The 27393-nt window shown below is 37.7% G+C and overlaps 1 protein-coding gene across 5 annotated transcripts in view; it reads right to left on the bottom strand.

Annotated features, from left to right (window-relative positions):
• Positions 1-1946: 1946 nt before the first annotated feature.
• The window catches only part of LOC109031484 (uncharacterized), a 48619-nt gene continuing 23172 nt past the window's right edge, over positions 1947-27393 (bottom strand). Inside the window, exons 16-21 of one of the 5 annotated variants that reach the window (XM_019043006.2) lie at positions 27051-27213; positions 26382-26614; positions 15324-15389; positions 12829-12924; positions 3186-3353; positions 1947-2479 (exon numbers count right to left, since the gene is read on the bottom strand). In XM_019043006.2, coding sequence (XP_018898551.2) covers positions 2330-2479; positions 3186-3353; positions 12829-12924; positions 15324-15389; positions 26382-26614; positions 27051-27213 — 876 coding nt within the window. In that variant the 3' untranslated portion in view covers positions 1947-2329. The remainder of the gene's footprint in view (positions 2480-3185; positions 3354-12828; positions 12925-15323; positions 15390-26381; positions 26615-27050; positions 27214-27393) is intronic. The other 4 variants (XM_019043008.2, XM_019043009.2, XM_019043011.2 and 1 more) reach the window with 4 other exon arrangements.

Genomic DNA, 27393 nt, shown 5'->3' with positions numbered 1-27393 from the left:
TGGAGATTATTTTACTTGACTTTTTACGAAAACTTAAACCACGTTCCTCTACAACCCAGTAATTTTTCTCCTGGAAGCTCTAACTCACATCTTCAACTTTTGCACTTTCAGAGTCACACTTGCCTAGAAATTTCCAGATTATCTTCTTCCATTCGGTGATACCAATTACTCAAATTTGAATTTTTAGAAGATAGGGTCCCTTTTCACAGATCCTGTCAATTTTGGGAAGAGAAGGCTCGTTTTTCATTAGATAGTCCAGGTGCCTCATAAAGCTAGTTAGAATTTCGGGTACACAGCTGTTTTTATTATATCTAGCTTTGGGTGTTACAGGTTGCTAAATCCGAATCTGGGGTTACTTTACACCTATCAATCGAGCATTTGCTGTTTTTGAAAGAATGGGTTAAAAGGCGTTTTTTTACGGTTTTTTCCATGAGTAGCTAGCCACTGCTTTCGAAAAAAAGGCCTTTTTAAGGATTGTGTCCAGGCCGGGAAAATTCTGAAATCATCTGGGAATGAAAAATGTCAGGGAATAATAGAATAACCTAGAATTCTGGACACCTTGTTCTTAAGCCATCTTTTCAAATAGGCAGCGAATGCTGCGTTGCTTAAGATGTTTTTAAATTAGTAATTCTTTGTTTTGTCATTTTTTCTAATTTGACTTGTATTAAGCCGTTTTATCATTCAAGCTAATGAACCAATTTTTAATAAATGAAAAAAAATAAACATTTTGTAAGTAAATAAAACAGCTGTGAACTCGAAATTCCAGCTTATCCGTTTTTAGCTACCAGGCGTCTACGACTGGTCTAAGATCATAATCAAAGATGACAAGTCGGGAAGTCTTGATGGCCAGGAAAGGGAATTAATATCTTGATTATTTACTTTCAAAACTCATGATGTTTTGAATGGCAAGCATTGAAGAAACTTTCAGCCAAAAATAACAGAGCTTTTGGAACAACGAGCAAAGTAGGAAAAACGGACCTCAAATTAGGAATGTTCCAGCCTAAATATAAAAAACACTCAATAAAAGGGAACCAGCTCCATTACCTATAATTTTGTAAAAAGTTCAAAACTAATAAAACTTTTCACATTAAGGTGGTTTTAGAGATGGTTATAGAGATTATTCCAATGAAGAAACTATTTTCGAAATGGAAAAAGTTTATTCTTTTACAATCTTGTCCTGTAAACAAAATTTACATATTTACATAACATTTATGCTTTTTACGTGCTGATTGATTTTATGATTACATTCATAAAGAATAAGGGTCATTGGTGTAATATTCATCCTCCAGAGAAGGTATTGATGCGCAAGTATTCAAGGCCAAAAATTAATGGCTGATTAAACATAACAGAACACTTTTTCTTCACCTTGACATCTTCATGAATAAATGCTAATCAATATTTAATGACTCGTTTACTTTCATGAAATAAAAATTCGAAAAAAAATAGAGGGCAAAATGCAAGGAAAGAGATGCAATTCAAGTTATAGGTTGCATCAAAAATGAAAAAGAAAGATAAAGATGAAAAAGGAAGATAAAGATGCGAACTTAAATTCTTGCCTTATCGAAGAGGACTCAGAATCAGCTCATAGAAATTTTTAAGCAAAAAACAAGTTCAGAAAGGCTGAGCAAACATTATATTTGTGCCATGAAATTCCAACCCTGATTACTTTCTGGTGGAACTCTGCCTGTGATGCTTGGGACAGAATTTTTATTTTCAAAATGTTCAGCCTCTCTTTTACATTCACAGCCATTCAACTTTGAAAGTGTCTTTTTGTTAATTGAAGCCTTAATTTATTTCGCTAAATACCAAAATATCAGTGAAAATTGGAATATAAACTAATATCTTTTTGTCAACGTATTTATTGACAAAGAGAAAAATATTTAACCAATCATCTTGTTTTGCTGGATGTTCTTTCATGTACTAGCAAAAAAGTTTTGATGAGGATATTTTTAAAACTATTAAAAAACAATTAGGAAATCAAATTTTCAGGAATAATTGCAAAAATATTGGTGTTGGCAAAGATCCATGCCAACATTTTCAAAGATGGTATTTTAAGTGCAGATAAGAACATAACAAAAAAAAATTCTATTGACACAAATTGAAAAAAAGATGTCAAAATAGTGACTTCAAGAGGTAAAGGACTTATCAGATGTTTTCATAACAAACTAAGTACTTTCACGTAAGTCAGATCATCTAAAAAAACACTGAGTTGCACTTAAAGTCACCAAAATCTAGCTCCACAGCTCATTTAGGAACTGCCTTTGGAAAATCTCTCAGAGGGTCATATCCGATTTTCTGAGGGAGGTAAGTACCCCAACTTGCTGCAGCTTCAAGAATTTGCGAGCGGTGGTCCCATCGTAAGAGTTATCATTGATAGGTCTATCATTTTACGTTGATATTTCTTGAAAAATTCCGCAGCACCGGCCGCTGTTTTGAATTTGAGTATTGCCTGTTTTTGACTTTGTTTCAAGTTCAGTTCCTGTGCAGAGAGAGCAGATATCCAAATTGAAATTTAGTAGGTAATACAAAAACTATAAATAACTGACTAAAATATGGTGATCAGGAAAGATGAGGTCTCATGTTCTGGTTACATATGATCTGGTGAGGCATTCAATGGTTACATATGCCAATTTCGCTATTTAAGAGTCATCTGTAACATTCTTAACAAGTCAGAGATAAAACATAAGAGATAGAACAAAATGCTGCAGCAGAAAAATGAGCAGTTATGGTCAGATAAGATGAAAATTTTAGAAGTTTCTTTCTTTGGGCATTTCTTTCACAGTGAAACTCTTTTTTTTAAGCACATCATTTAACTTGTGCTTTAAATATTCATTTGTATCGGTGAAACTGCGCATTGGACACTTTGAAGGGAACATTATTACATTGAAATTTTCTAATAATTTAAGCACACCAAATATTTAAAATTCTAAGTTGAAACTTGTCCCTTACTACATTTGCTTATTTTCACAAAGTTTCAAGTCAAAATTTTTGCATTTCTCCACTCACCCATAAATCCAAATCCTCTTAATATTTATGTTCCGCAAATAATTGTTGAAAGAAAAATTGAGGTAATCTTCATCTTTGAACTAGTCATACTTCTCAAATATCGATAATAATTGTTTGTACAACACACTGCTAATTTCTGGAATTATTGCAACTCTAGTGAGCAATTTGAAGATAATTACCGCTAATTTTCCACACTGAGAGGCTATGTCGACTAGTTGCTGAGCTTTGGTTGATGCTGAAAGTCCATCTATGATGACAATACTTGATGCTTTAGGATCCAGAGGAGCACTCTGCTTAGCTGGAAGGACTAATCGATTGGCACTCGAGGTAAATCGCTCTTCATCAGGCTAAAACAGAGGATAAAATTGATTTATGAAAAATACGTACAGCTCTTAGTATTAGGACATGACAAGACTAAAAAGATACATTTTTACCGAAAACTGCAGTTTGTAAATTTGATAAAACATTTTAAGAATGAAGAGGCACTTGTTGCAAATAATATTACAGTCAATCTAAACCAAAAGTAAACTAGCATCCAATAGGGATAAGTTTTTCTTGTATACTGGTTTTGTTTCTCATGACTCAATTTTTCAAGAATACAAACTGATTCCACTCAGAACCACATTTCACCTGTCTAATTTGAAACAACCTCTTCTTTAAACTCGATAGTATCCAAAAGCAAAATTTACATTTAGCATTTGAAGTAAGTGATTAAAAACAGTTATTCATGCATCCCTAATTTTAATTTTAGTGGGTTACAACAAATATGAACTCCAATTTCTGTTCACAGTCTGACCAATGATGAGTTTTTCTCAAACATACTTCGAGTATATGAGCATTCAAAAATGAAAAAAATTGCAGCCTTGGTTCAAAATTTAGAGGCTACATTTCTTTATGTATTAAGGTCACCTTCTCAAATTTTCCTTGTTTCATTTATTTGTTTCTTTTCAGGAAAAAAGAATTCAAACTTACCTTTCTGAGATTATCTAAAAATGAGGCTCAACTAATATTTACAAATTTTCTAGGGCAGAAAATTGCAAAGTAATTTTACATGAATGGTAAAAAATGCATTGTCTTTTAGAAGGTATCCACAATTTAGCATAGAATTTCTAAAGACTAGATTGCAGCATGAAATCCTACTGACTGGCACCTCTCTCAGACTATTTGTCTTCAACAAAAATTTGCTAGCTCAATACAATGCTCAACTGCATTATACCTAAGTGGATTGGTTTTTGAAGTTCATTCCGCCCAAAATCTTTCAGACAGATGCTTTGACAGATTAATACGAGCAATGCTTCTTTTGCTTGCTTTCAAGCCAAGCCAGGAGACTCGGTCCCTTCAGCCTGCAAGTGACCTTATGGACAAAATTTGCCAGGATGATTGAGAATAATGAATATACCAGCAAAGACCACTGGTACATCTACCACTCAGGGTCTTTTAAAAACTAAATGGTGCTAACTGATCTTGTAATTTTGGAGAACAAAGTAGAATAAATGAATCTGGAAGTTTGGTAAATCACGGATAAGTTGATGATTGTCCTCTCTGTTTAAAGATATTTTATCTCATAATCGATTCGAGGACATTCTGCAAATGTAGTAAGTTTTCTGCTGCTGACATATACATACAAATATTATTTCTCATATTATTCTGACATTGAAAAATCATTTAAAATCATTTAGGCAACTCAGCAACTTCACACTAATGCCTCTAAAGTACTGGCAAACTTCAATTGAGCGATTTGAGTTTAGCTGCTGAGTCACACTAAACTTATTTAAGGGTTCGCTTTGATTGCCAGTGATCTTCAAATAAAAACACATGAATGTCACGCTTTACGTACTTCCAATCAGCAGCAAGTGGTTTCAAGACTTTTAAATGATAAAAATGCATCTCTCTCTAACACTCTTGCGGCTTAAATATCTTAAGAGGTTGGTAGGATGATTGAAATTAAATGAGCATAAAAGTTGTATTTTTAATGATCAATTGAATGCAGTCGCTGGTATTTATGTTTAATGAAAACTATCAAGACTTGTAGATGAATATTTACTTTTCCTGTTTCCCCTGTACTTTTCTTTCATCAGACCTACTTAAGCAGCTGAAGCAGAAAAATATGTAACAGTTCTAGCTTTGTAGGAGTGGTCATGAAAATAACCTAAACGCTGAGATAAACTTTTGATAGATTCCGCAGTGAAAATGAAGTGAATTTTCTCCCTTTGCTCAGACTTCTACTTTACACATATCAGAGTTATCAGGTTGGTAATGAATGAATAATGGCAACCAGAGGTAGAACAATTTAGTTAAATGTAATCGAAAAAAACAAATCAATTTCACGAAACAAACAAACAAAAATTTAAAGGTGGCTCTTAATTAAGATAGAAATCACGAAGACGTTGGACTTTGAAGAAGTAAAAATACGTTTTCAGTGGAAGTTTTGAGTACATCAGAGGCAGAATTTTCCCCTCTTTTTCTGATATAATTTTCATAGCAAGTGAGTTTGTCCTCTTAACCCAAGATATTTTCCAATTTATGATCGGCATTGTCAACAACAAAAGTGTCACATTCATAAATTCATGAAAAACTGTACTATTCGATTCCCTGTTCCAAGAAATGTCATCCCTCTACAGGGAAATACGAAAGTTTGGAAATGATTGTTACCACTCCTCAATAATGACAATTTTTGAAAAATTATTCACGAACTCATTTCGGAAATTCCAGCACTGACATTTTGAAAATAATCTATTCAATTAAGAGAAGAGGACTGAGGATTAGAATGAGAGAAAGTTTCCAGTCATCTGCGATCATCTGAGTATTTTAGCCTTCTTTCCCCCTTTACTAAATATAAATACAAGTTTTACGTAGAAATAATCACAGGGAAAGGCTGAAGCATCTCAATTGATGAGACATGATGAGACTGGCTTAGAATGAAGTTATATCATAGGTCTATTGTGAGGCTGGTGTCAGATTGGATAATTGAGAGGCTTGGAGGATAAGTGAAATCTTTAAAAAAAAATTGAGATGTCAATTATTTCAAGTAAAACTAAGTCTTAATGCGTATTCTGTGAAGAATTCGCTCCCCAATTCCAATTTTTAGGCATCAAAAAGTCAGTTTGAACTTCAGTTCCACCATAAGGATCCATGTAATTTCGAAACTTCGAACACGTATTTCTCAAAATAGCAAAAACCTCACTTATGCGCCTTGTCCTCCAAGCCTCTTAATTGATTGGCTGTCCATCACTGAGAGGGATACTTTTAACTTGTTGATTACACCAACGATTCTCAACTTGTGGGCTGCAGAAGGCATGTACTTAGGGAGCCTTAAGAAGAGAGAGTACAACAGATTGAAACATAACAATGGGAAAAAAAAAGAATTTACGATACGTCACCAGAGGAAAATGAACATAACAATACAATGTATTTTCTGTAACCACATTACATGTCTCAGGAGTAAAAAAAGAAACAAAAAAATAAAGATAAGGTCATCTTCTTTGAGTGGGGCCAAGAGCCGTCCAGGTAAGATGTAGGAGATCCAAAAGCCAAAAAGTTTGAGAATCGCTGGATTACTCAGCTCAATAAAGATATGACAAAAGGGACGTCTTAACTAACCAACCATTCGTAAGACCTTATTCCAGTTTGGTCCCGTTATGTCCCCATCACAAAACATAATTTCAAGAGCTGGCCTGCAGGGTATTGGAAATATTTTTGCATCTCTTCAATTTAGCAGCTGCCCTGGTTAGAAAAACCGCTGTGACTATAAGGATACGTTATTGGAACACCCACAGGTAGCCGCACAACTGCAACTAGGGTACTCACACGACTAAAACTAGAGTAGTTGCACGACTACAACTAGGGAAATAACTTTTTGCAAGGCAGTCACAGCTTGCATGCACTTAAGTTCATTTCCTGATTGATCAATGGGGCACTTGACAAAGTACAAACTAAAAGCACTCTATTACGTGTTTGCTCTTAGAAGTTTTAGATAGAAAATTATTCACACAACAGAAAGTGCGCAGATCAACTCTAAATGACCGCATAAGAATTTAAGATCGACATTCGTTGAATGCCAAAAATATAAATGATGTCATTTGTGGGATTTCTGATCCAGGGTATCAGTGGAAAGTATAAAAAATCTCTCTTTGGTGCTGATTTTTACAATTCCTGTTCATGACCCAGTTCATGCCTTATCACGTGACCTATTGTCTCTTTACATGAGAGAAGCACGGAAATACGAAATATCCAATTTTGATTCTGAGTGTAAAGTGCTGTTGTATAATTTTAAGACCGGTAACTTTTTATTTAAAATAAATAATAAACTTTACACAAGATTAGTCTCCTGTGTTTATTAAACTTTATGGTGGACAAAAAGTTTAATATTTGTGAAGATTTTCAAAAGTTACGTAAGTTAAAAAAACAGGATGGGTAGCTTCGGCCGTTACATATCGGTATAGTTTTCATTTTAGAATAATTAAGTGAAGAATTTTAGTGATAAGATCTCTTTAAAGGCACTGTTAAGCTTATTTTTTTCACTATTTTTTTTCATATTAGAAAACAAATTTATGATTGAAAACATTCCCCTCTGGTGAGTGCAGGGTCACACTTGTAAAAGCACCTGTCTGTATAAGGAGACGTAAGAGACAGACATTTGCTTTTTGCGAATGCCCAAAAAGATTATTCTTGTCTGATGCACCATGTCCTAATGAAATTAGAGATACTGTAGCACCCAGTCTGCTTTTTTAATACGATTATAGACACTTGAAATGAAAATTCTCTCATTCATGAAGGTGAGTGAAATAAAGGTATGCTCTTTCCCCATTCAAGCACCCAAAATCGAAAAAATGTACAGTTACTTTGGCGCCGTTTCAGTCTTGGCCGAGTTTGGTGCACGATGAAGAGCAGACCGATAAGAATCGAATATAACAGAATTGGAACCCTGTTCCTAACTTCATACCAAGGTTGGAACGAATACATTGCAACTGAAAGATTTGTCATTTTGGGTGCCTGAATAGAGGGAAAGCATACCTTCGTTTCACTTGTACCTTACTCATTTGTAAACTTTCATCTTATAATCCAACAATATGAATAGAACTTATATTACATGAAAACAGTAGGCTGAAATTTCAACCACTAGAAAATAAACATACATTAGAATGGACCATGGGTCAAGGTGCGAATTTAAGAATTCTAACACAGGTTCCCGAACTGAAATTTCACGTAGAACACAATTCAAGCAAGGAAAATAACTGAAATGACTCTTAACTACATATTGAGGTTTTCAGTTTACAGAAATTTTAACTTCTCTACAAAAGAAAAATGATAGTCTACTTGAATTAAATCGCCCACTACAACGATTTTGGCAGGCTTTAAAACTGAGCAATTTTTCTCCCCCTCTGTGTTGTTCTAAGAGTTCACAATATGCAACAGCTGAGCCGAAGTACTCAGATAGATGTTATTAAATTGTCATCCTGCTGAGACTGTCACGGTGACGTTTAATGTGCAGATCAACTCAGGTAGATTATTGTTTTTTCTAAGAAAGGGAAGTTTGAATTCGTAGTTATAGTAGTAGTATTCACAGTTATTCTTAGTTATGCATAGTTATTGAAAAGTATTAATATCTTGGTAATGAGTTACTTTTAGTGATTTCTGGTGTAAAAATCGTGTTCTACATGAAATTTTGATGAGAAAACATCATTACTATTGAGCTCTCTAAGCCCTCAAATTTCCATATTTGGCTACAGTTCCTTCTACCGCTCTCTTAAGCCAAATTCCATGATTTTTGCTGCTATGGACAGACGAGAATTCTTAGATGAGCCCTCTTCTATTCAGATTTTAGGAATATGACCCCGATTTTCTTGCATTATTACTTTATATAAAGCTGCTGTTACCACTCACTCCGCCCCTCCTGGAGAAAAATTGGCCGAATCCGTTTCCTTTACACTTGCTACACGCTTAGCAATTGTCATGACGAGTTGATCAAAATTATTCCGATTCCAATACACTGCCCAGGATGCCTGCAAGAGCGAAAAGTTGTTTCTCCGTATATTCATGCGTTGGAGATACGAGGTTGTTCACGCGCACCGCGCCGAACAGGTTCAATCCTGTCGCGTGACGTCACAGCATTATAAACGAAATTTCAGGTTTTAGGGGGTATTTTTCGATGGATTTTAGTGAAAATTGGTAGTGAGGGGTACTTTTAGACGGGAAACTCGAATTTTTGGTCAGATTTTCAAAATTTCAAAATCCAAGATGGCTGCACTGGCCTAAAATCCTAAGTCGACTCCTGTTTGATCGATTTTCGTGAAACTCCGTATCCGCGGGTATTTTTTGACGGGAAACTCGAATTTTTGGTCGGATTTTTGAAATTCAAGGAGGTAGACATGGCCTATAATCCTAAGTCGGCTCCTGTTCGATCGATTTTTGTGAAACTCGGTACTAGGGTGAAACTTGGTGAATAAGAAGGGGCGGGGGCGGCTCGCGGAGCGAGTCGCAAGTTCATCGCGAAGCGAAGAACCGGGGGTTCAGGGGCACTCCCCGGCTAGGCGTGTCAGCTTGCAAAGCGCGCTAATCACGGCTAGTTACGTTATAAAGATGCGAGTTCTCTTATTTAAACAAGTTTAATATTCAATCTTAGTCACACTTACTTTCCAAAGATCTACTGGGTTGATTTCCATGATTTTTGCGGCTATCGATAAGAGACAGTTTCTAGATGAGCCCACTTTATTTAGATCAACTCACAGAGGCCTCAGAAAAGGCAAAACGCTCTCCAGGGGTTGAGCGATGTAGCGGGCAGGGGGTGTAGCCTGTAGCCCCCTGGTATATCATAAGACTGCTATATCTATAACTATTTATCATAAGAAATTCTTGAATTCGCACCTTGTCTAGTGGTCCATTTTTAAACATAAAATTCAGAATGCCTAAACACACACAAAAATGTGGAAAAAACGAAAAAAAGTTGATAGAATACTAACAAAGAATTTTATCATCCCGGCATTAGCACAAAAATGAAATACACATAAAAACCAGGGTATAAGCTTCGAGTTAAAAAAGAAATTTCCGGTTATCCAAAAGTCTCCATCATCCCTTGAAATTACATGTAAAATAACCTATACCCATTCGCATACTTTTATCTTTTTGCCCCTCCGGCTCTGGAATACCATTATGATTACAGCAGCACGGCAGTTGGTGGTTTGAATAGTCCATTTTGCCACTTTGACACCCCTAGGTGCAAAATGGAGACTTACCACTATTAACTTTGAAATTCAACAAGATACCACAAAAAAAGTTTCATTTCATGAGTGCTAAGATTTGAAAAATGTCTCCTTTTTGTAACAGCCTGTTCCCCCATTTTTACTTGTACTGATTTCTGTGCTTACATACAATGAATACATAAATGAAACAAAGAACAAAAAATAAACTATTAATGTAACAGAAATTTCTACAACTAACTAGTTTAGGCACTACTTTGGTGGGTGGTTAGAGGGTAAGGTGATGTCAGTCGTTATGAGTCAAACTTATTCTTATTATGATTCATAACCTCGTATCAAACTTACCAGCGTGCTCAGTCTTCAATTTTTAAATGAGAAATTCACCAATAAAGTACACAGATGATTATGAGTAATTAACTCAATAGCTCCCCCTTTTTGTACTGGTTCTCATGCACTTTAAGAACTGTTTTCCTTTGAGGTAATAAGGGGAGGTCTAAGAGAAATGTGCCAATGCAAAAACCGACTAAATTCCTGATCAAGTATTTTAGCAATATAGCTTTTAGTTACTGTGGATGAATCTGATGTATTTCTTTGCGCTGCCTTCAGAGAGAAAAAAGGTACCAAATAAAGTTTAAAACTTGACAACATTTATCCGCTTCAATTTCCACAAATCCGCCCTTCTTGTCCTCTTGCATACTCAGACTCACCCTGTGAAGAATTAAATTTCACGGTGCTTTTGACGGAAAAATGAGTGAAGTGAGAGAAGAGGGTCTCAAGGAATTAATCTCCTCAGATTATCTGTAAAAGTTACTCGTTTGATTGCAGGTTCTATGCTGCAATAAAGATTCTCCTATGTTTTTGATTGACTTCATGGAGGAGAGTTATAATGAAGGACCCTTTTAATGACATATTATGCAGAGAAAGAGAGGAAGTGTGAAAACACCTTAAAATATGAAAATGACAGAAGATAAAAAAAAAAAAATACAGTACTTCTGAAGGGTTTAAAAGGTGGTCAATTAGCTTTGGAAATACATGTTCTGTTTGCTGTCTCAAGTAAACTGAAATTCTTGACATACAATTCGTCTGAATCACTTTTTTTTGTATCTTTTCACTTCAAAGTTTCCAATTTTTCCATCACTTAAATTAACTTGAGTTTTATTAATTCTTCTTTCTTGTCTTGTTCGGTACAAAAAGCAAAGGAACCTTAATTAACATCCTCTTAGATATATTAATGACAAAAAGGTATACACATTCAGCTTACATAAACATTTAATGAGACCTCCAAACTTGAAGAAAACACAAATAAAAAATTAAAAAAATGTATAAAACTAGAAAAGGTAGGAGCTTGAGGTTCCAACTTGTTCAATTTGTAAGGGGCAAGAGAAAAACTGACATCACCAACTCAAGTAACAGAACAACAATTTGGAAATATTCTAGGGTACAATAGGCACTTTCGTAGCACAACTTACAGTCAACAAAATATATATACAGACTAACTTACTTGATTTTCACAGTTTGATGATCACAGCCCTGATAAATATTTTAAGTAAAAGGAGTCACAGGATTGATGTGAAAGAAATTCTGGTGGGTTTATCATATCTATCAACGAAAAGACAGCCGAGAAAGTATCAAAAGACATTCTTACACCAAATTCAACATGAGAGGGGAAAAAACTCTTATATTCATCAGGGTCACATTTCAAAGGGATATATTTTTTGTGAGAGGCAGAAAAATAATCAGCTAGAGATTAGCAATTTAACAGATGGACTCCTGGGTGAAGTTTCTTGAGAAACACAATGATGACTCGACTAACTTCAATGTAAAAAAAAAAAAAAAGCTGGCTTCCTAATACTTAAATACTTTTGTTGTCTATATTTGTTGCACAAGGTCGAGATATGAAACCGCTGACAGCTTAACGGTAAAAGAAACATATTTTAAGAAATTTTGATTGACAGTTATTCTTTTATCATTCACAGCAGAATTAAGAAAAGTACATTTGTTTTAGTATTTATGGATGGTGTTTCATTGAGTTGTTTCACCGTTGGAGTTCTTACCTCTCGCAAAAATATAATCATGAAAATAAGAGGTCTTTCTACAACCATTACAACTAATGTCAAAGTACACAGTGATGGAGCAATATTGATATGAAATTTTACAATATCATTACAAAAGACTAACGGGATAAAATAGCAGTTTCATGAAAATCTTAGACTAAGTACCTACTATTTAAAGTCTATTAATTAAGTAGAAGCCTGATCATCAGAAAAAAGATTACGATTATTTAATGCTTTAAATAAACCGATGGAATTCTTACCCCTCCTGGAATATTTCACAGCTACCGATTTCTGGTTAAAACACAAATGAAAAGTATCATCTTCTGAAACAAAGTACTGAAGTGGCGAAGTACGAGAGGTAAAGTGCGAAGTTTGTGCTGAAATTTGTAGCTTAAGAGCAATGACTAAATTTGACGCTTCTTTCATACAGTTAATTATTCACTTAATTTCCCACAATGTAATTTTTAAAGAGTTAACTATTCTTTAAGCAGAAACCTCTTGACTAAAAAAGGCTAAAACCAGGAGCAGAAACAGGGTGAGAGGAAAAAGACAAAGAACTTTGCTGACAGTACCTGGACTAACACACCCGATTTCAGGCCAGAAAAACGCTCATCAAGAGTTCTCGGATGTGTCACACCTTTTGCTGACTCCCCTGCCACTGCTCCCGGCTGCACAGAAAACGAGGGAAATTAAACGTTGAAAGTGGTACACATGACTGTACTTCACAAATTAAACAATTACTACTCAACAACTTTTGAACAAAAATAAAAAAAAAACCCATAACTACTGACAAAAGAACACGCAGATATTCTGACTCTATTCTGACTGATCAGGCTACTACTGTTCAGTTACAAAATCAAATAATTGACGAGGAAGCAGAATATATTTAACTGTTCAACAAACGTGATACATAATGATGACCTAAAAGTGTTGAATAATACCCTACTGAGGTTAGTGTCACTGGTGTCGAAATGTAATCAGTCTTTGATCGGTCATTGAAAATGAGAGACAGGTCCTCTCAAATCAAATTACATAGTATGATATGGTAAAAGATAATTTGAAAGTTCGAGTTCTTAAAGTTTGTTAAAAATTAAATGATTAAAACCTTTAGTTTATACATTCATTACGGAGGAATTCATAGGAGTTGCATTTTAATTGATTGTGAGAGGACTGAGAAAATCAAAGGTAAATGGTACTTTACCATGGTATTTTGCTCGGGAAAATGGCGAGCACATTTAATTATTACAAAAATGAGAGCAAATTGAGGGATTTCACATTGTTCAATCTTCATCTGATTGTTTTCTGAGTGCCAAAGACCAAGTAGAGAGGTAAAACATAGGATGAGTCGAGGTTCACCTGATAGATACTTCCAATTTAGGGGGGGGGGGGGGGGGGAGAATCGGCTAAACTAACACAATCATTTCTGATGAGATCATTAAAAGAGTTGACGGTTTGGATCACACGTCTTTGCATCGTGCATAATGATTGTTTCTTACAACCCAACAAAATATTTTCTACCAATTAAAAAAGAGTAAATAAGAAGAATAACCAAACATTGAGATAAAAAACTTTCACCAGCAAAAAGAATTCTGGATACCACTGCAGAAGATAGTTGTCTAAGGAAATGGAAAGGCTGCAAAGATTTCAGCCCAGGAGGGGCTGATTGATAGCTCTTGTTGCATGGGACATGAGGATAGTTCATCCACCGGAACGATAGGTTTCGAAAAATTTGCAGGAGGGCTACTGACTCTTTACACCATCAGGTGCTAAAAATTAGCATGAATATTCTGGAACACTCAAGTGTTCGAAGAGGCTGTCTATAAACTACGGGACGCAATGGTTCCGATTTTTCGACACCCATCCACCTCTTATAACATGCCCCCCTTTTCTCAGAAGAAAAGAAAATTAAGTTTGTATGCCCACCATGAATTGGTGGGATAATGAATTAAAGTCAAATTTGATTGGAAAAACGAATATTTGAATCAGTAAATTGAGAAATATATGTATTTGAGGAAAAAAATAATGGAAAAAAATGTTGTGAAAAATACAATTCCAGTACAATACTGTTACATGACGCTGATAAGAGGAGGCTTAGAAGTGGCCACCCCTGATTTTGATGCGATTTGCGGTGAAACACAGTTTGAAAGCAGCTGATTGACATGTGCTTTTTTGTTTTTGCAAACGGGCCTCCGAAACTCCTGCGAAACGATAGAAATTAAATCTAGTCACACTGCCATATCTGAAGCGATGGCACAATAGAACAACACTAGCCTGGAAGTCACTAAGCAATAACTTGGATCCTCGATGCGGGGAAATTTGTTGCCTCCGTTTTATTCAAGTTATATTTCTTTAAAATCCTCACCAGAACACCCCCTTCTTCGTAAGTTGTTCTTGGTAAATATTACACACTGTTAACCACTACCGACTAAGGGTTTTTGTACTGTTCTTACATATATTATTTTAATGATTATAAAAAAAATCTCTCTAATGAAAACGGGGATAAAAATTTGTCCGTGCTGGGAATCAAACTCATGGCTTGAAAACTGCCAGGCGAGTGTCATTCCATTGCGCTAACACTGCAGGTATTGGGGGGAAGGGGAGAGTCCATTTGTAAAAATAGAAAAGCACTTGTCAATCAACTGCACTTACACTATTTTTCATCGCAAAACACATCAAAATTGGAGGCGGCCACTTCTGGGCCTCCCCTTGGGAGCTTGACAGAACCCTACTTCTTGTCAAGCTCGATCACAAAATTATGAAGACCCAGCCACTCCCAAGAGCAATACGTAATTTATGGACAGCCCCCAAGGAAAAAGGTTGGGAGATTCTCAAATGTCATTTTTCAAACTTATCTTGAAAAATTTAAAATTTAGTCAGTATCAACAAGCAGTCAGCCAAGTGTCACTATTTTTTACACGGTAACAGACGAATATGAAGCGTTTCAGGGCAAGAGCTCTTCATGCTGGGCAACTAAACTAAAACTAGAAATAATTTGAACACAAAGAATTCAGGCATCTTCGACTTTAACTACAACATGATCAAACTTAATAGGATCAGGAGTAATGACCTGTGATTTTTGTTCTTGTGTAGTGTCGGGAAGAATGATGGATCGGTTTCCTTCTAACTTTGATTGCTGAAAAATAAAACCGAGATTTTAGTCCGAGCATTGAATACATCAAATATATGCAAATCCCCTCAATAATGGCCAAATATATGTAGTTACTTATTTTCATTGGACTAAAGAAAAGCCAAAAGATATTATCTTGAAATTAGGCAAGATGGGCGCAAATTTTTTTCAATATAAATATGTTTAGATTTTCTTCCTGTCATATCCTAGATACATAGGTTGATAGTACATAATAGACCAGGGAGTTTAGCCTAGCCAAGCGTGGTAGCTCTTATAGGGCTTGTACCCCGATTGTCCTATTTTTCAATAAAAGCCATGTCCTTCGTTAGCTCCCGTCTTGTATCTCCGCTTTTCACCTTTTTCCGTGAGTCCAGATGTATCAAATGGCGACAAGAATCGGTCAGGTTTGTTTCCGCATGTGTTCGCGCTTATACTCGTGAATTGTCGGCTGCGCGAATAAGTTCAACTGAGATCGGATCTTAGCAGGCCCGCCACATCCCATCTCGGGCCCTGGTACCAATTTTCTGGCCCAGGCCCCTAGCACGGGGGGGGGGGGGGGGGGGGGGGGTCCGGTAGGCCTCCCCCGGGAAATTGTTGAAATTTTAAATCTATTTGGACGCATTATGAAGCTCGTATGATGGAGATTTTCCATCAATTTCTGCAGAATAATTACGCCTTTTTGTTTACTTTCAGCACCAAAAACTTTCGAATTGTTGCATTCAAAACATCTATAAATTTTTTTTTGAGGGGGCAGATGATAATTTTCAATTCTATGGGGAGCCGGGCCCCCCTGGACTCCCCTTTCGTATGTCTATGGCAAAGGAGTTAAGCCATTGAAGTCGAGGATGCCCAGAAAGGAGCCTCTTAGCATCCGACAACGGAAGAAAATGAAACACAGTTACTAAAAATATCATTCTACATATACTCAAAATCTTGAAAATCTCTAAAAAAGTAAGAAAAATTTTATAGTGCCCTAGCGTGTTTTTAAAACTTTATTCACCTCTTGCGGAATTTTTAGGGTAATTTTTTCACTTTCCCCTACGAGACAAGGGTTACACATGAATTCGTAGCGGTTTGTCACCTGTGTCACAGGCCCCTCCAGGGCCCGGGCCCCGGTACCAAGGACCCAGTATCCCCCCCCCCCCCTTGTGACGGGCCTGGATCTTAGCCTCATGGACTGGCCTAACCTCATCCTTATCTCTACGCTTTCTACTTCGTCAGTCTGAACGTTTTCTGGTACGAATTGCACCGCCCTACCACAATGGCTGATGACGGAGAAAGCATGGACAGTACACTCGTCGGAGGAGGATCCAATCAATCAACAATGAGTCTAGAATATCACCCAACTAACTCTTAATGTCTTTAAAGACATTAAATCTAGCGCTCTCTTCATTAGAGGGGTGACTGGTGTGAAATCTCGAAACATGCCTTGTCAAGTGTACATAAACTTCCAATTTGGAGGTCACATCTTTCCAAAATCTGTGTGTGTAGTCCTGACGCTGAATGTAAGCTTAATTCTAGGCATTGATTTTTTTAAAGAAAACCGAGCATTATTACACTGTTACCGCAAATGTCTATTTGTTAAGTTGGTACATAATCTAATACCACCTCTAGTATTATCTCTCTCTCTTATGTTGGTAACATACATGTGTGCGTGCGCACCTCTCTCTCGTTGTTCGCTTCTCTGTGCTTTGCCCTTAATGAATAATAAAAGTAAGAGTCTTCGAGCCATGTCCTTAACTAAATTTACTTTCGTTATCTTCTCCACCCTAATCATTCCCTGTAAATAAATCTGCTATCCGACAGGTTATGGAGCCCAGTCGCGTTCGCGATAGAAATTAATACCATGATCAGCCGTTAGTGAAACGTAATCCATCAGTCTCTATTAAGCCGTGCACGTGTTGCCGCGACCGCAAACCTTGTGCCTACCCAGTTTTATTCAAAACTTGATCATGGAGTCCCAAGTGAAAGTTGAGCGTTTGCTTAAACTAGACGAGACGAACTGGAAAACGTGGAAATTCTCCGTTAAAGTCGTCCTGACGGCCAAAGACCTATGGGATATAACAACAGAAGTCTTGAAAGCACCGGTAGTTCCAGCAGTTATTAGAACCGGAGAAGGCGATGCTGAAGCAATATCAGCATCTGAAGCGAGAGCAGCAGCTGCCCTGAAGGAGTTTAAGGCATTCAATCTGAAAGATGCTAAGGCCCAAGAAGTCCTGGTAACGAGAATGAAGGAGGGTCCTCTTTCGCATGTTCTGTCCTGCGAAACCGCTCATGGAATGTGGTCGAAGTTGATAGCCATCTATGAACGTCAGTCCAACGTAAGTGTACATCTATTGCAACAACAATTTTTCAGTACTTCTTTTGATGGCTCCGTCACCGATTTCATAACCAAGATGCAAAATATAGCCTCCGAACTGCGACTTAGGGAAGAGGTTATCCCAGAGAAAATGATTGTAACAAAGATCTTAATGTCTCTCCCAGATTCTTTTAAACATTTTGTTTCAGCATGGGAGTCAGTGCCCACTTCTGAACAAAATCTGGATAATTTAACTGCTCGTCTACAAATTGAAGAAGACCGATTGAAGTCGACAGAAGAGGTAACAGCGTTACTTTCAAAAAGTAACTTAAACGAAGCAGCACAATGTTACAGTTGCCGCAAACGTTGGCAAAAAGCCAACAAGAGTAAATCAACATCACGCCGCCGTTCTCGTGAAAAGTTCAAATCTAGCGAATCACACAAAAGTGACAGTAGTTCTGAAGTCTGTGGTAGTGTGCGGGATAAGTCACAGGAACCCCCTCGAAAGGGGAGACCTAGATGTCATGTTTGCAATCGCATTGGCCATATAGCCAAACATTGCTGGTTCCGCAAGAATAAACATCAAGATTAAAGAAAGTCTAAAAGCGAGGAGGAGAAATCCGTTGCCATGATGGCATGTAATCGCAACATATCTAAACAAAATTGGTATCTCGATAGTGGAGCATCAGACCATTTCTATAAAGATAATGAGTATTTTAGTTCTTACTCTCCCTTTGATACAGCCAAAGAAATACCTATTGCTGATGGATCGAAACTATCATCTTTGGGTCACGGTACTGTATCAGTTAAATCCTTCAATGGCACAAGTTCCGTTAATGTAGACTTGCAAAATGTCCTGTATGTTCCTAAACTTCATGCCAACCTTTTTTCACAAACCAAAGCATTGGATAAGGGGTTCTACCTGGTATCAGATGCCACCAGTGCGAAATTTGTGTGTAAGAACTCTAACAAACCCTGTGCCTGGGCCCTTTGGGAAGGCAATTTGTTTCGAATGAATTTCAGAGCACATGAGAAATCAGCAATTTGTTTAAATGCACGTCTAAATCCTACAAATACAAAGAACAATTCCAAGTGCGAATCACTTGCTGTATGGCACCGCAAATTGGCTCACCAAAATATTGTGCATGTCAAAGAAGTACTCAATACCAAGGGAATAAAGTGGCTTGAAAGTGAAACCTTTTGTGAAGCCTGCGTTGAGGGCAAACATCAAAGAAAGCCCTTCCCATCAAGTGAAACTAAAACAGCTTCTACTTGTGAAATTATTCATGCTGACCTCAGTGGTCCTATGGAAGTTAACTCCCTGGGCGGAGCCAGATATTTACTTTTATTAACAGATGACTTTTCTAAGTATAGATTTGCTTACTTCCTAAAATCTAAAGCTGAATCTTATGAAAAGATATTATCCTTCTTGAAGCTGTGCCAAACCCAACGTAACAAAACAATAAAGAAATTTCGTACTGATAATGGAAAAGAATTTGACAACCAAAAATTCTGAAAATGGTGTCATTTATCAGAAAACCTGTGCATATAATCCAGAACAAAATGGGAAGGCTGAACGTGAGAGCAGAACCATTATCGAAGCTACTAAAACCATGTTAGCTGAGAAAAAGCTACACAAGAAGTTTTGGGCGGAAGCTGCAAACACAGCTGTTTACGTCATAAACAGAACCGGTAACTCTTCAATTCCAGGAAAGACTTCCATGAGCTTTGGTATGAAAATTGTTACAACATTAATTCACTTGTAACTACATTTGGTTCCAAGATATGGACTCATATTCCAGAAGAAAAACGACTTAAGTTAGATGTCCAAGAGTTGTCACGGTCTGCTCATGGGCTACTCTGAAACATCAAAAGGTTATAGAGTGTACTACAAGGATAAAGATACCGTGAAAGTTGTACGAGATTTCATCTCAGTCCCAGAAAATTTTGTTCCTCCCACCCAAGAAGATTTTGAGTCTCCCTCTGCAGATGAGGACATCTGAAAACAATGATCCTGTTTTAACTGCACAACCTTACACACCTCATGAAATTCCTGAAAACCAACCCATGATGAATAATTCAAGATCATAAAGTTGAGGGAGTAATTAACGTGAGTAAAGTTAACAAAAATATCATAAATATTGAATTATCTGATTATGTACTAGCAAACCGTTTTATAGACCACCCCAACGAACTCAAAACTAAATACAGAATCTACATTCCATATAATCGACTAACCAGACATATAATAATCAAAGACGTTGAACCTTCAATCACACTCTTAGACATCAAAAACTCCATTACTAGAAACTACTTCAAAACCTGTTCCATCAGACGAATTTTCAAAAGAGAACATGGACAGCTAATCCCAACATACAATATAGACGCCACTATCGAATCACAGCTCTTATCAGAAAACGTTTTCATTCTTTACCAAAAATGCAAAGTAGCATCATACATATACCCAGTTCTTCAATGTAACCACTGCCTCATGTTCAGACATAAGTCCCACAACAAAAACACCCTAATTTGCAAAGACAGCAAAAAATGTTCAAAATGTGGAGAGACTACAATGCACGATCCCCAGAAATGCACAGGAGAAACCAAATGCACACACTGCCAAGGACAACATGACAGCTCTGACAGAAACTCAATACCTCACTGAAAAACAACTCAAAGAGATAACTCAATTAATTGAGGGAAAAGCCTTAGCCTGGTAAATATATAAGTTTATGTATAAGTTTAAGAATAAGTATAAAGATTTTGATCATTTCTGCGAAGAATTTCGCAAGTTTTTTTTTTTGGGGGGGGGGGGGGGGGGGTGAACGAGCCGAAGACAATGTGAGAGGGCAACTCTTTAAACCTAATCAGTATAGGAAAAGTAGTTAGAAAATGGCAACATATTTCATAAAATTTGTACAAAAAGAAGGGCGGACAAAGACTTCCCAAGTGAATGGGTCGAACGCCTGAAAAGTCGAGACCCCCCTCCATCTCAGGCATCCTCCCAGGAGAACAAAGAAGTCTCAACTTCCTCCAGCCAACACCTACTTCCAAATGAAACTGATAACACCGATTCTAACCTGGAATTTGTAAGTCTCCAAGTGGATATTCTCGGAATTCTTCCGATGACTCCCCCTTACCATAATCTACATGTCTGTAGGACCATGCACTTTTCAGATCCAGGCCATCTACAGGATTCGGTATTCTCTCCCAAGCTCTTCAATTATGGAAGCGGACAGCAGCCTCGGCTGGATGACCTGGTTGACTCCAACATGAATGCTTTTATGAGTTTTAGTAATGAGCCTCCCCAAACAGAAACGGACGGACACGAGGCTAGATCGGATACCAACCCCTTCAGAGTTGATACGCATGTACCAGAGAGGAATGAAGCATGGGTGGGCCTGAACTGTCTAGTGAATGAGATTAAAGGAATGTCAAATAATTTCCAGAGACAAATCGATGGATTCCGAGAAGAAACGCCAGCAATAGTTAGGAGCCAGTCAGTCGTGCCTGTGGTTAGACCTCATGAATCAATTCCTTAGACCGAACCTCTGAGTCAAATTGTTGTGAGACTCTCATCTAGCAGAAGTAGTACTCCTGATAACCAAATTTATAGGCGTGATTCTTCCACTTACAGAGCATCACTAGAGGTTAAAGATCTTCCAAAATTGGAAAACTAACTCACAACCATCCTGTTGAATTCCTAGAGGCTACGAAAGTACATTTCACATTGTCACGAGTGCCCGACGAAATTGAAATCTTCGAGATAACTCAATTAATTGAGGGAAAAGCCTTAGCCTGGTAAATATATAAGTTTATGTATAAGTTTAAGAATAAGAATAAAGATTTTGATCATTTCTGCGAAGAATTTCGCAAGCTTTTTTTTGGGGGGGGGGGGGGGGTGAACAAGCCGAAGACAATGTGAGAGGGCAACTCTTTAAACCTAATCAGTATAGGAAAAGTAGTTTGAAAATGGCAACATATTTCATAAAATTTGTACAAAAAGAAGGGCGGACAAAGACTTCCCAAGTGAATGGGTCGAACGCCTGAAAAGTCGAGACCCCCCCTCCATCTCAGGCATCCTCCCAGGAGAACAAAGAAGTCTCAACTTCCTCCAGCCTACACCTACTTCCAAATGAAACTGATAACACCGATTCTAACCTGGAATTTGTAAGTCTCCGAGTGGATATTCGCTCTGACTCCTCACCGATATCTATGGACACCTCAGATTCCCACCCTGATCTCATTTCTGACCAACAAGATCATACTCTACCAAGAATGCAAGTACCAGAATTAATTATCAACACAATGAGAAGTAATAATAACAACTTATCAGTACACCTCAGATTCCCACCCTGATCTCATTTCTGACCAACAAGATCATACTCTACCAAGAATGCAAGTACCAGAATTAATTATCAACACAATGAGTAATAATAATAACAACTTATCAGTGCCATCAACGGACTAATGCTCTTTCATCTATGAAATTCTCCATAAACTACCAACGTAGAAGAACCTCCAGGTTACATCATCTAACTAAACTTAATCTATTTTTTCATGTCATTTTCTCTATTTTTCTGGAATATTCACAGCATACGAGCTAACGGCTTCGACATTAACGATTTTCTACGTACATACCAGCCAGATTCATTTTTACTGAATGAAGCATAGCTAAAACCTCAAGATAATATTAAAACTAAATCATACATAACATACAACGCCAGCATAGTGGACAGATACGGCGGCCTTCTCACTGGCCACGAAAACATCTGGAAATCGGCGATAGCCCCAGAGCTAAGCTACAACTCCAATGATCCAACTGATCTAGAAATTTCCACCACAAAAATTGTAGATACTGAAGAACCAAGTAGGACTATTTTCTACGCAACACCAAAGTGCAGAGGAGACTTCAAACCTCTCATTACCATTTTCCAAGGACTAGAAACTGAAAAGGTGATCCTAGCTGGTGACCTTAACTCCCACCATCCCACGTGGAGTTATCCTAACTCGGACAGAAAAGTCAGAGCCCTAAGCGACATCTTCAACGACCATGATATGTTTGTATGCAACTCTCTCAACCCTGCCCCCACTAGAATAACTCGCCCAGACCAGTAACCAAGTTTCACAGACTTAATCGTCATAAAAAACTCACTGGCAGCATCGTCCAACTTGTCAGTCCTGGACATCCCATCCAGAAGCTACCATCACCCTATAATTTTCTCCCCCAACCCAAACTTAACCCCCGTCTGCTCAGCTATCCCACCAAACAACCTTCCTCCTCCACGGGTCAATTGGAGGAAGTTTTTCAAAATAGTGGAACAACAATTCAAGATAGTAAAGAACGCCCGCCAAAAGGACTACGACGTCTGGAATGCAGTCATCCAATTTGCTCTCGAAAACTCCAAATTCACCCCCAAAGACAACTCCAGGGCCCCTATTCACCAGTTATCAAAACACGAAAGATGGCGGTCTGTGGAGTGCCAGAAAGCAAAGAATCTGAGAGTGCAATGCTTAAAAAACTTCAAGTCATCCAACTCCTATGAAGACGTGATTGCTTATTGCATCAGCTGCAACAAATTTAAGCTCACTGTACGTAAGGCTAAAAAAGACAGCTGGCACAAATACTGCTCTACAATAAACAGGAACACTCCCACCAGTGAAATTTGGGCCAACTTAAAAACTCAACGTGTCTCCAAAGAACCAGTAAGAGGTAAAGATGACTCATGGGTGAAAGACTTCCAAGCAAAGTTCTCCCCCCGATTATGCTGAATCCGAACCCCTTCAGATGGATGTACACAACTGGGGTGTAGTACATAAAGCTGTTGTAAGGCAGCGCTGGCGAGGCCGGTGTGGCCAGCTGGACTCAGCCAGTGTGTGCGGGGACTGAGGCACTCGCTTGGTATTCGTTAAAATGTTAACTGTGTGTAATCGTCATGTATTCGTTCACTGTGTGTAGCCGTTTTTGTATTCGAGTCGTAAACGTTGATTTATCCCTAGTGTGTTGAATAAAAGTATTTGTCTCATAAAATCTGTCATTCTTAAGACACCTCAACAACGAAGACCCCATCCTCATTTCCTATGAATACTTCGAACATATCCTTCTAGTAATGTAAAAAAAAAACCCAGGAAAGGACAGAATCACAGCAAAACTCCTCAAAGTACTCCCTCCTATTGCTAGAGTTTACCTTTATAAGGTATTTCTCAGAACAATGAACCTTGGGATCACCCCTGCTGAATAGAACGAAGTAATAATTAAACCAATTTAGAAACCTGGCAAGCCAGAAAACATATCCAACTCTTACAGACCCATAGCGCTACTCTCCATCGTCAAGAAGGCCTGTGAAAAAATTCAAGGGGATTCATTGAGGAACATGTTGAACGCCTCAACCTCCTATCTCGTGTTCAATTTGGATTCCGTAAACATTTCTCCCTATTTGACAACCACAACATACCGAATCAAGAAATCCTAGAAGCCCTAGACCAAAAAGAAGTACTGAAAGTAGTCTTCTTAGACATACAAGGAGTGTACGATTCAGTCCACATCCCCACTTTTATAAAGATGATGAAACACCTGCGAATTAACAAAAGACTAATTAAATCAATGTACTGGTTACTTGGCAGAAAATCAGTTTACATCCAACTACATAAAGTAGAATATGGAATCAGAATTTCATTTGTCGGCCTAGCACAGGGCTCTGCTATAAGCCCACTGCTTTATACCTATCATATACACCTGCAAAATTCACAAAGCAATTACCTTCGCCAGGATGTTGGAATTTGCAGATGACATTGTGATATATATCAGACACAAACTTGAAGAAGTAGCTGCTACACTCTTACAATCGGACCTCGACAACCTCATAAACCAAATGGTCAGTTATTATCATACTTTCATCAAATCGAGGGAATGGACTTGCCGTACGATCAGATGCTATTCAACATTGGCTTGATATGAGCATTCTAGAGGGCAGTAGTAGTCCTTATTCCAGCCCAATGGAAACTCTTGTACAATGCTCTGCATTTCTCAATGGGGCTCTTGTCTGGGGTGCCCAAGGTAAGAGGCCAAGCTATCACGCCAAGAAAGCTAAATGCGTCAGACCCCTCAAACATAGGCTTGCATGAGCCATGTTTCCGTCCCAAACCAATACTCTTGATGTAATCTCAGGAACCCCGCGATTCATCTACTTCTTGACGAACGTATTAAGTTAGGACGCAGGGTCCCTGGACCTGAGGTGAAGGCCTATACTAAGACAAAGTAGCAGTATGAGTGGGAGGCAGTGGAGGACTATGCATGGACCAAACGTCTTGTCACAATCCTGCAGCCGTGGTTGGTGAGAAAGCACGGGGACATTGACTTTTATGTCTCCCAATTCCTGTCTGGCCATGACTGCTTTAAGAAATATCTGGCGCGTAGGAAGATTGTCAGGGATGTGCCCTTTCTGCCCCGAGGTGCACTCGACGGAGCACACCTTCTTTGGCTGTGCTGCTTTTGGCGAGCTGCGGGGTCCCCTTTATGGCAGACTTGGTGTGCTCACCCCTGATAACGTCATAGAGCCAATGCTGGAGTCAGCAGAGAACTGGTCTGTGAACTCAGCGTTTATCAGGGCGGTAATAACTTTGAAAGACTTGGTCATTAATCCACCCAGCATTGCCACAGGGCACACCTGTGTCCTCCTCTAGTAGTCAATGAGCGTTCCTTATTTATAGTGTATAATATTGTGTTTTCATTCTTTTAATTAGTGCTGATAATGTATACTTATTTTTTTTTAAATATCAATAAGAAGAGACTGTGTAAGCATAATCCAACTGAGGGTAAAAATCAGAGGTGATGAGAGAGTAAAACTAGAGAGAGTATTGAAGATATAGAGTCCAGGAGGAAACAACCAAAAATAACTTCATGCACTACAATACTATCTTTCTTCCTCAATATTAGACTAATGTACATTAAGGAATTTGTAACTACAAAATCTAGCTTTCTGATATTTCAAACTCCTATTCCCCAAGCTTTTATGTCACGAAAAGCAGTTAAGCATACGCATTCAGTATTTTTCAGCACAAGTACTTGAGGGCAACAAGTAGGTTAGGGGAACCTTCTTCTCCTCTGAACCTGCTCGTCCATCTTCTAAGTTTGGCGCACTTCTCAGGGGTTAATCAGGGACAGGGTTAATCAATTTTAGAGGGTTTTTAAAATTTTATGCCTTTCCACCAACTTAATTAATTTTGTTCATTCTATAATCCAGCTGAATAAATTTCCCTGCCAATAAAAAAATGTATTCGTCAAATTTTGGTCAACTTGTTGATTGGCCCTCCCTTTTTAAGGCTTCAAAATTGCATTTGCTACTTCAGATGCAGTATCACTGCCTATAGGTTTATGATTAAATTGATAATGAAGTGCTCTGAAATAGTGTGTCAAGAGGGTGGCTACATCATTTCTGTGATGGCAAAACTGACTCTTGTTTAATTCAACATCTGCATGAAATCATACGTAAATTTCAGCATCTATTTTTTCACATCTGTACAGTAAACACTGAGGTCAGTGCAAAGCCAACTCCCAATTTCCCAATTCGCAGAACTAATTGATAGATTTCTGATGTGATGGATTTAAATGGTGATGAGATCATCTCCCATTGTTGAAAAAATCGCCTGCTGGGAACCCTGGCCATAATCGTGGCCCTAATAAGCAACTTGATACTTACAATCATGATTCTACCATCAACCATTTTTACATTAAAAGTTTCAAAAGGTTTATTTACGTCTACAATATCATTATTCCTTGGAGAGCCACGTTTTGCAGGGCCTTGGAAACGGGCCTGGCGTCTGGCTAGCACATTCGAAGCATTAGCTCGAGCGGCCACTGGTCGTTTTCCACTACCTGCTCCTACAATTGTTGCAATGGGCTGCACTGATTTTGATTCTGGTGGTTTGGGCGCTGCAGTAAAAAAAAAAAAAAGAAAAGAAGAGAAATTATTATGACTCAATTGAAACAGCAAACAGAAAAAAAGCTAGACACTACGAGGGTCCTGATTAATTGCTTGCCCGCCAATGAAAAAATTGGAATTTTCATCTGTTCATGTTTTGCCTAATTTTCAAGAATTGTAGGTATATAAAATTTAAAAAGTTTAAAATTGAGGAGAGAGAATCCTGCGGAACAAACAAGGGAATTACGGGCAGGCTAAAATTCATTGTTATTTGATATGATATTCTTTATGATCTCTTGGGCAAAATATGCTTTAAAAGTTGAGCTTTTAATGTGCCAATTTCTGAAGAAGAAAGGCTGGAAAATGATTTTTACAAGCATTATTGGGGAGAAATGATGCGAAATTCAATTGTTATTTACCAATGAATTGTATTAAAGAAAAACTCACCAGAATCTGATGAGCTGTTTGTTTTTGAAGCTTTTGTTTGCTGCAGAACAGCCTGTTTCCGACGTGCTTCTTTAATTTGAAAAATTTTTTCTCTGAATGCCTTTTGAGCTTCGATTTTCTTTCGATACTCCCGCATCTCTTCATCTTCTTCTTCATTTTGAGACTAAAAAACAAATTATGGCCATAGAGCTTCCAAGTACTTAATGAATGATAAAAATAATAACTAGATTTATACATAAAATGAAAAAAATTGATCTTCAGATCTTTGAAAGAAATTGATATTTTTTCTTTTCTTTCTTCCTGTTGAATTACGATTTTTTTTACTTTTTTTGGTGATTATTTT

The sequence above is a fragment of the Bemisia tabaci genome, chromosome 4, assembly GCF_918797505.1.
Source record: "Bemisia tabaci chromosome 4, PGI_BMITA_v3".
Taxonomy (NCBI): Eukaryota; Metazoa; Arthropoda; class Insecta; order Hemiptera; family Aleyrodidae; genus Bemisia; species Bemisia tabaci.
This window is presented reverse-complemented; position numbering and strand designations above follow the sequence as displayed.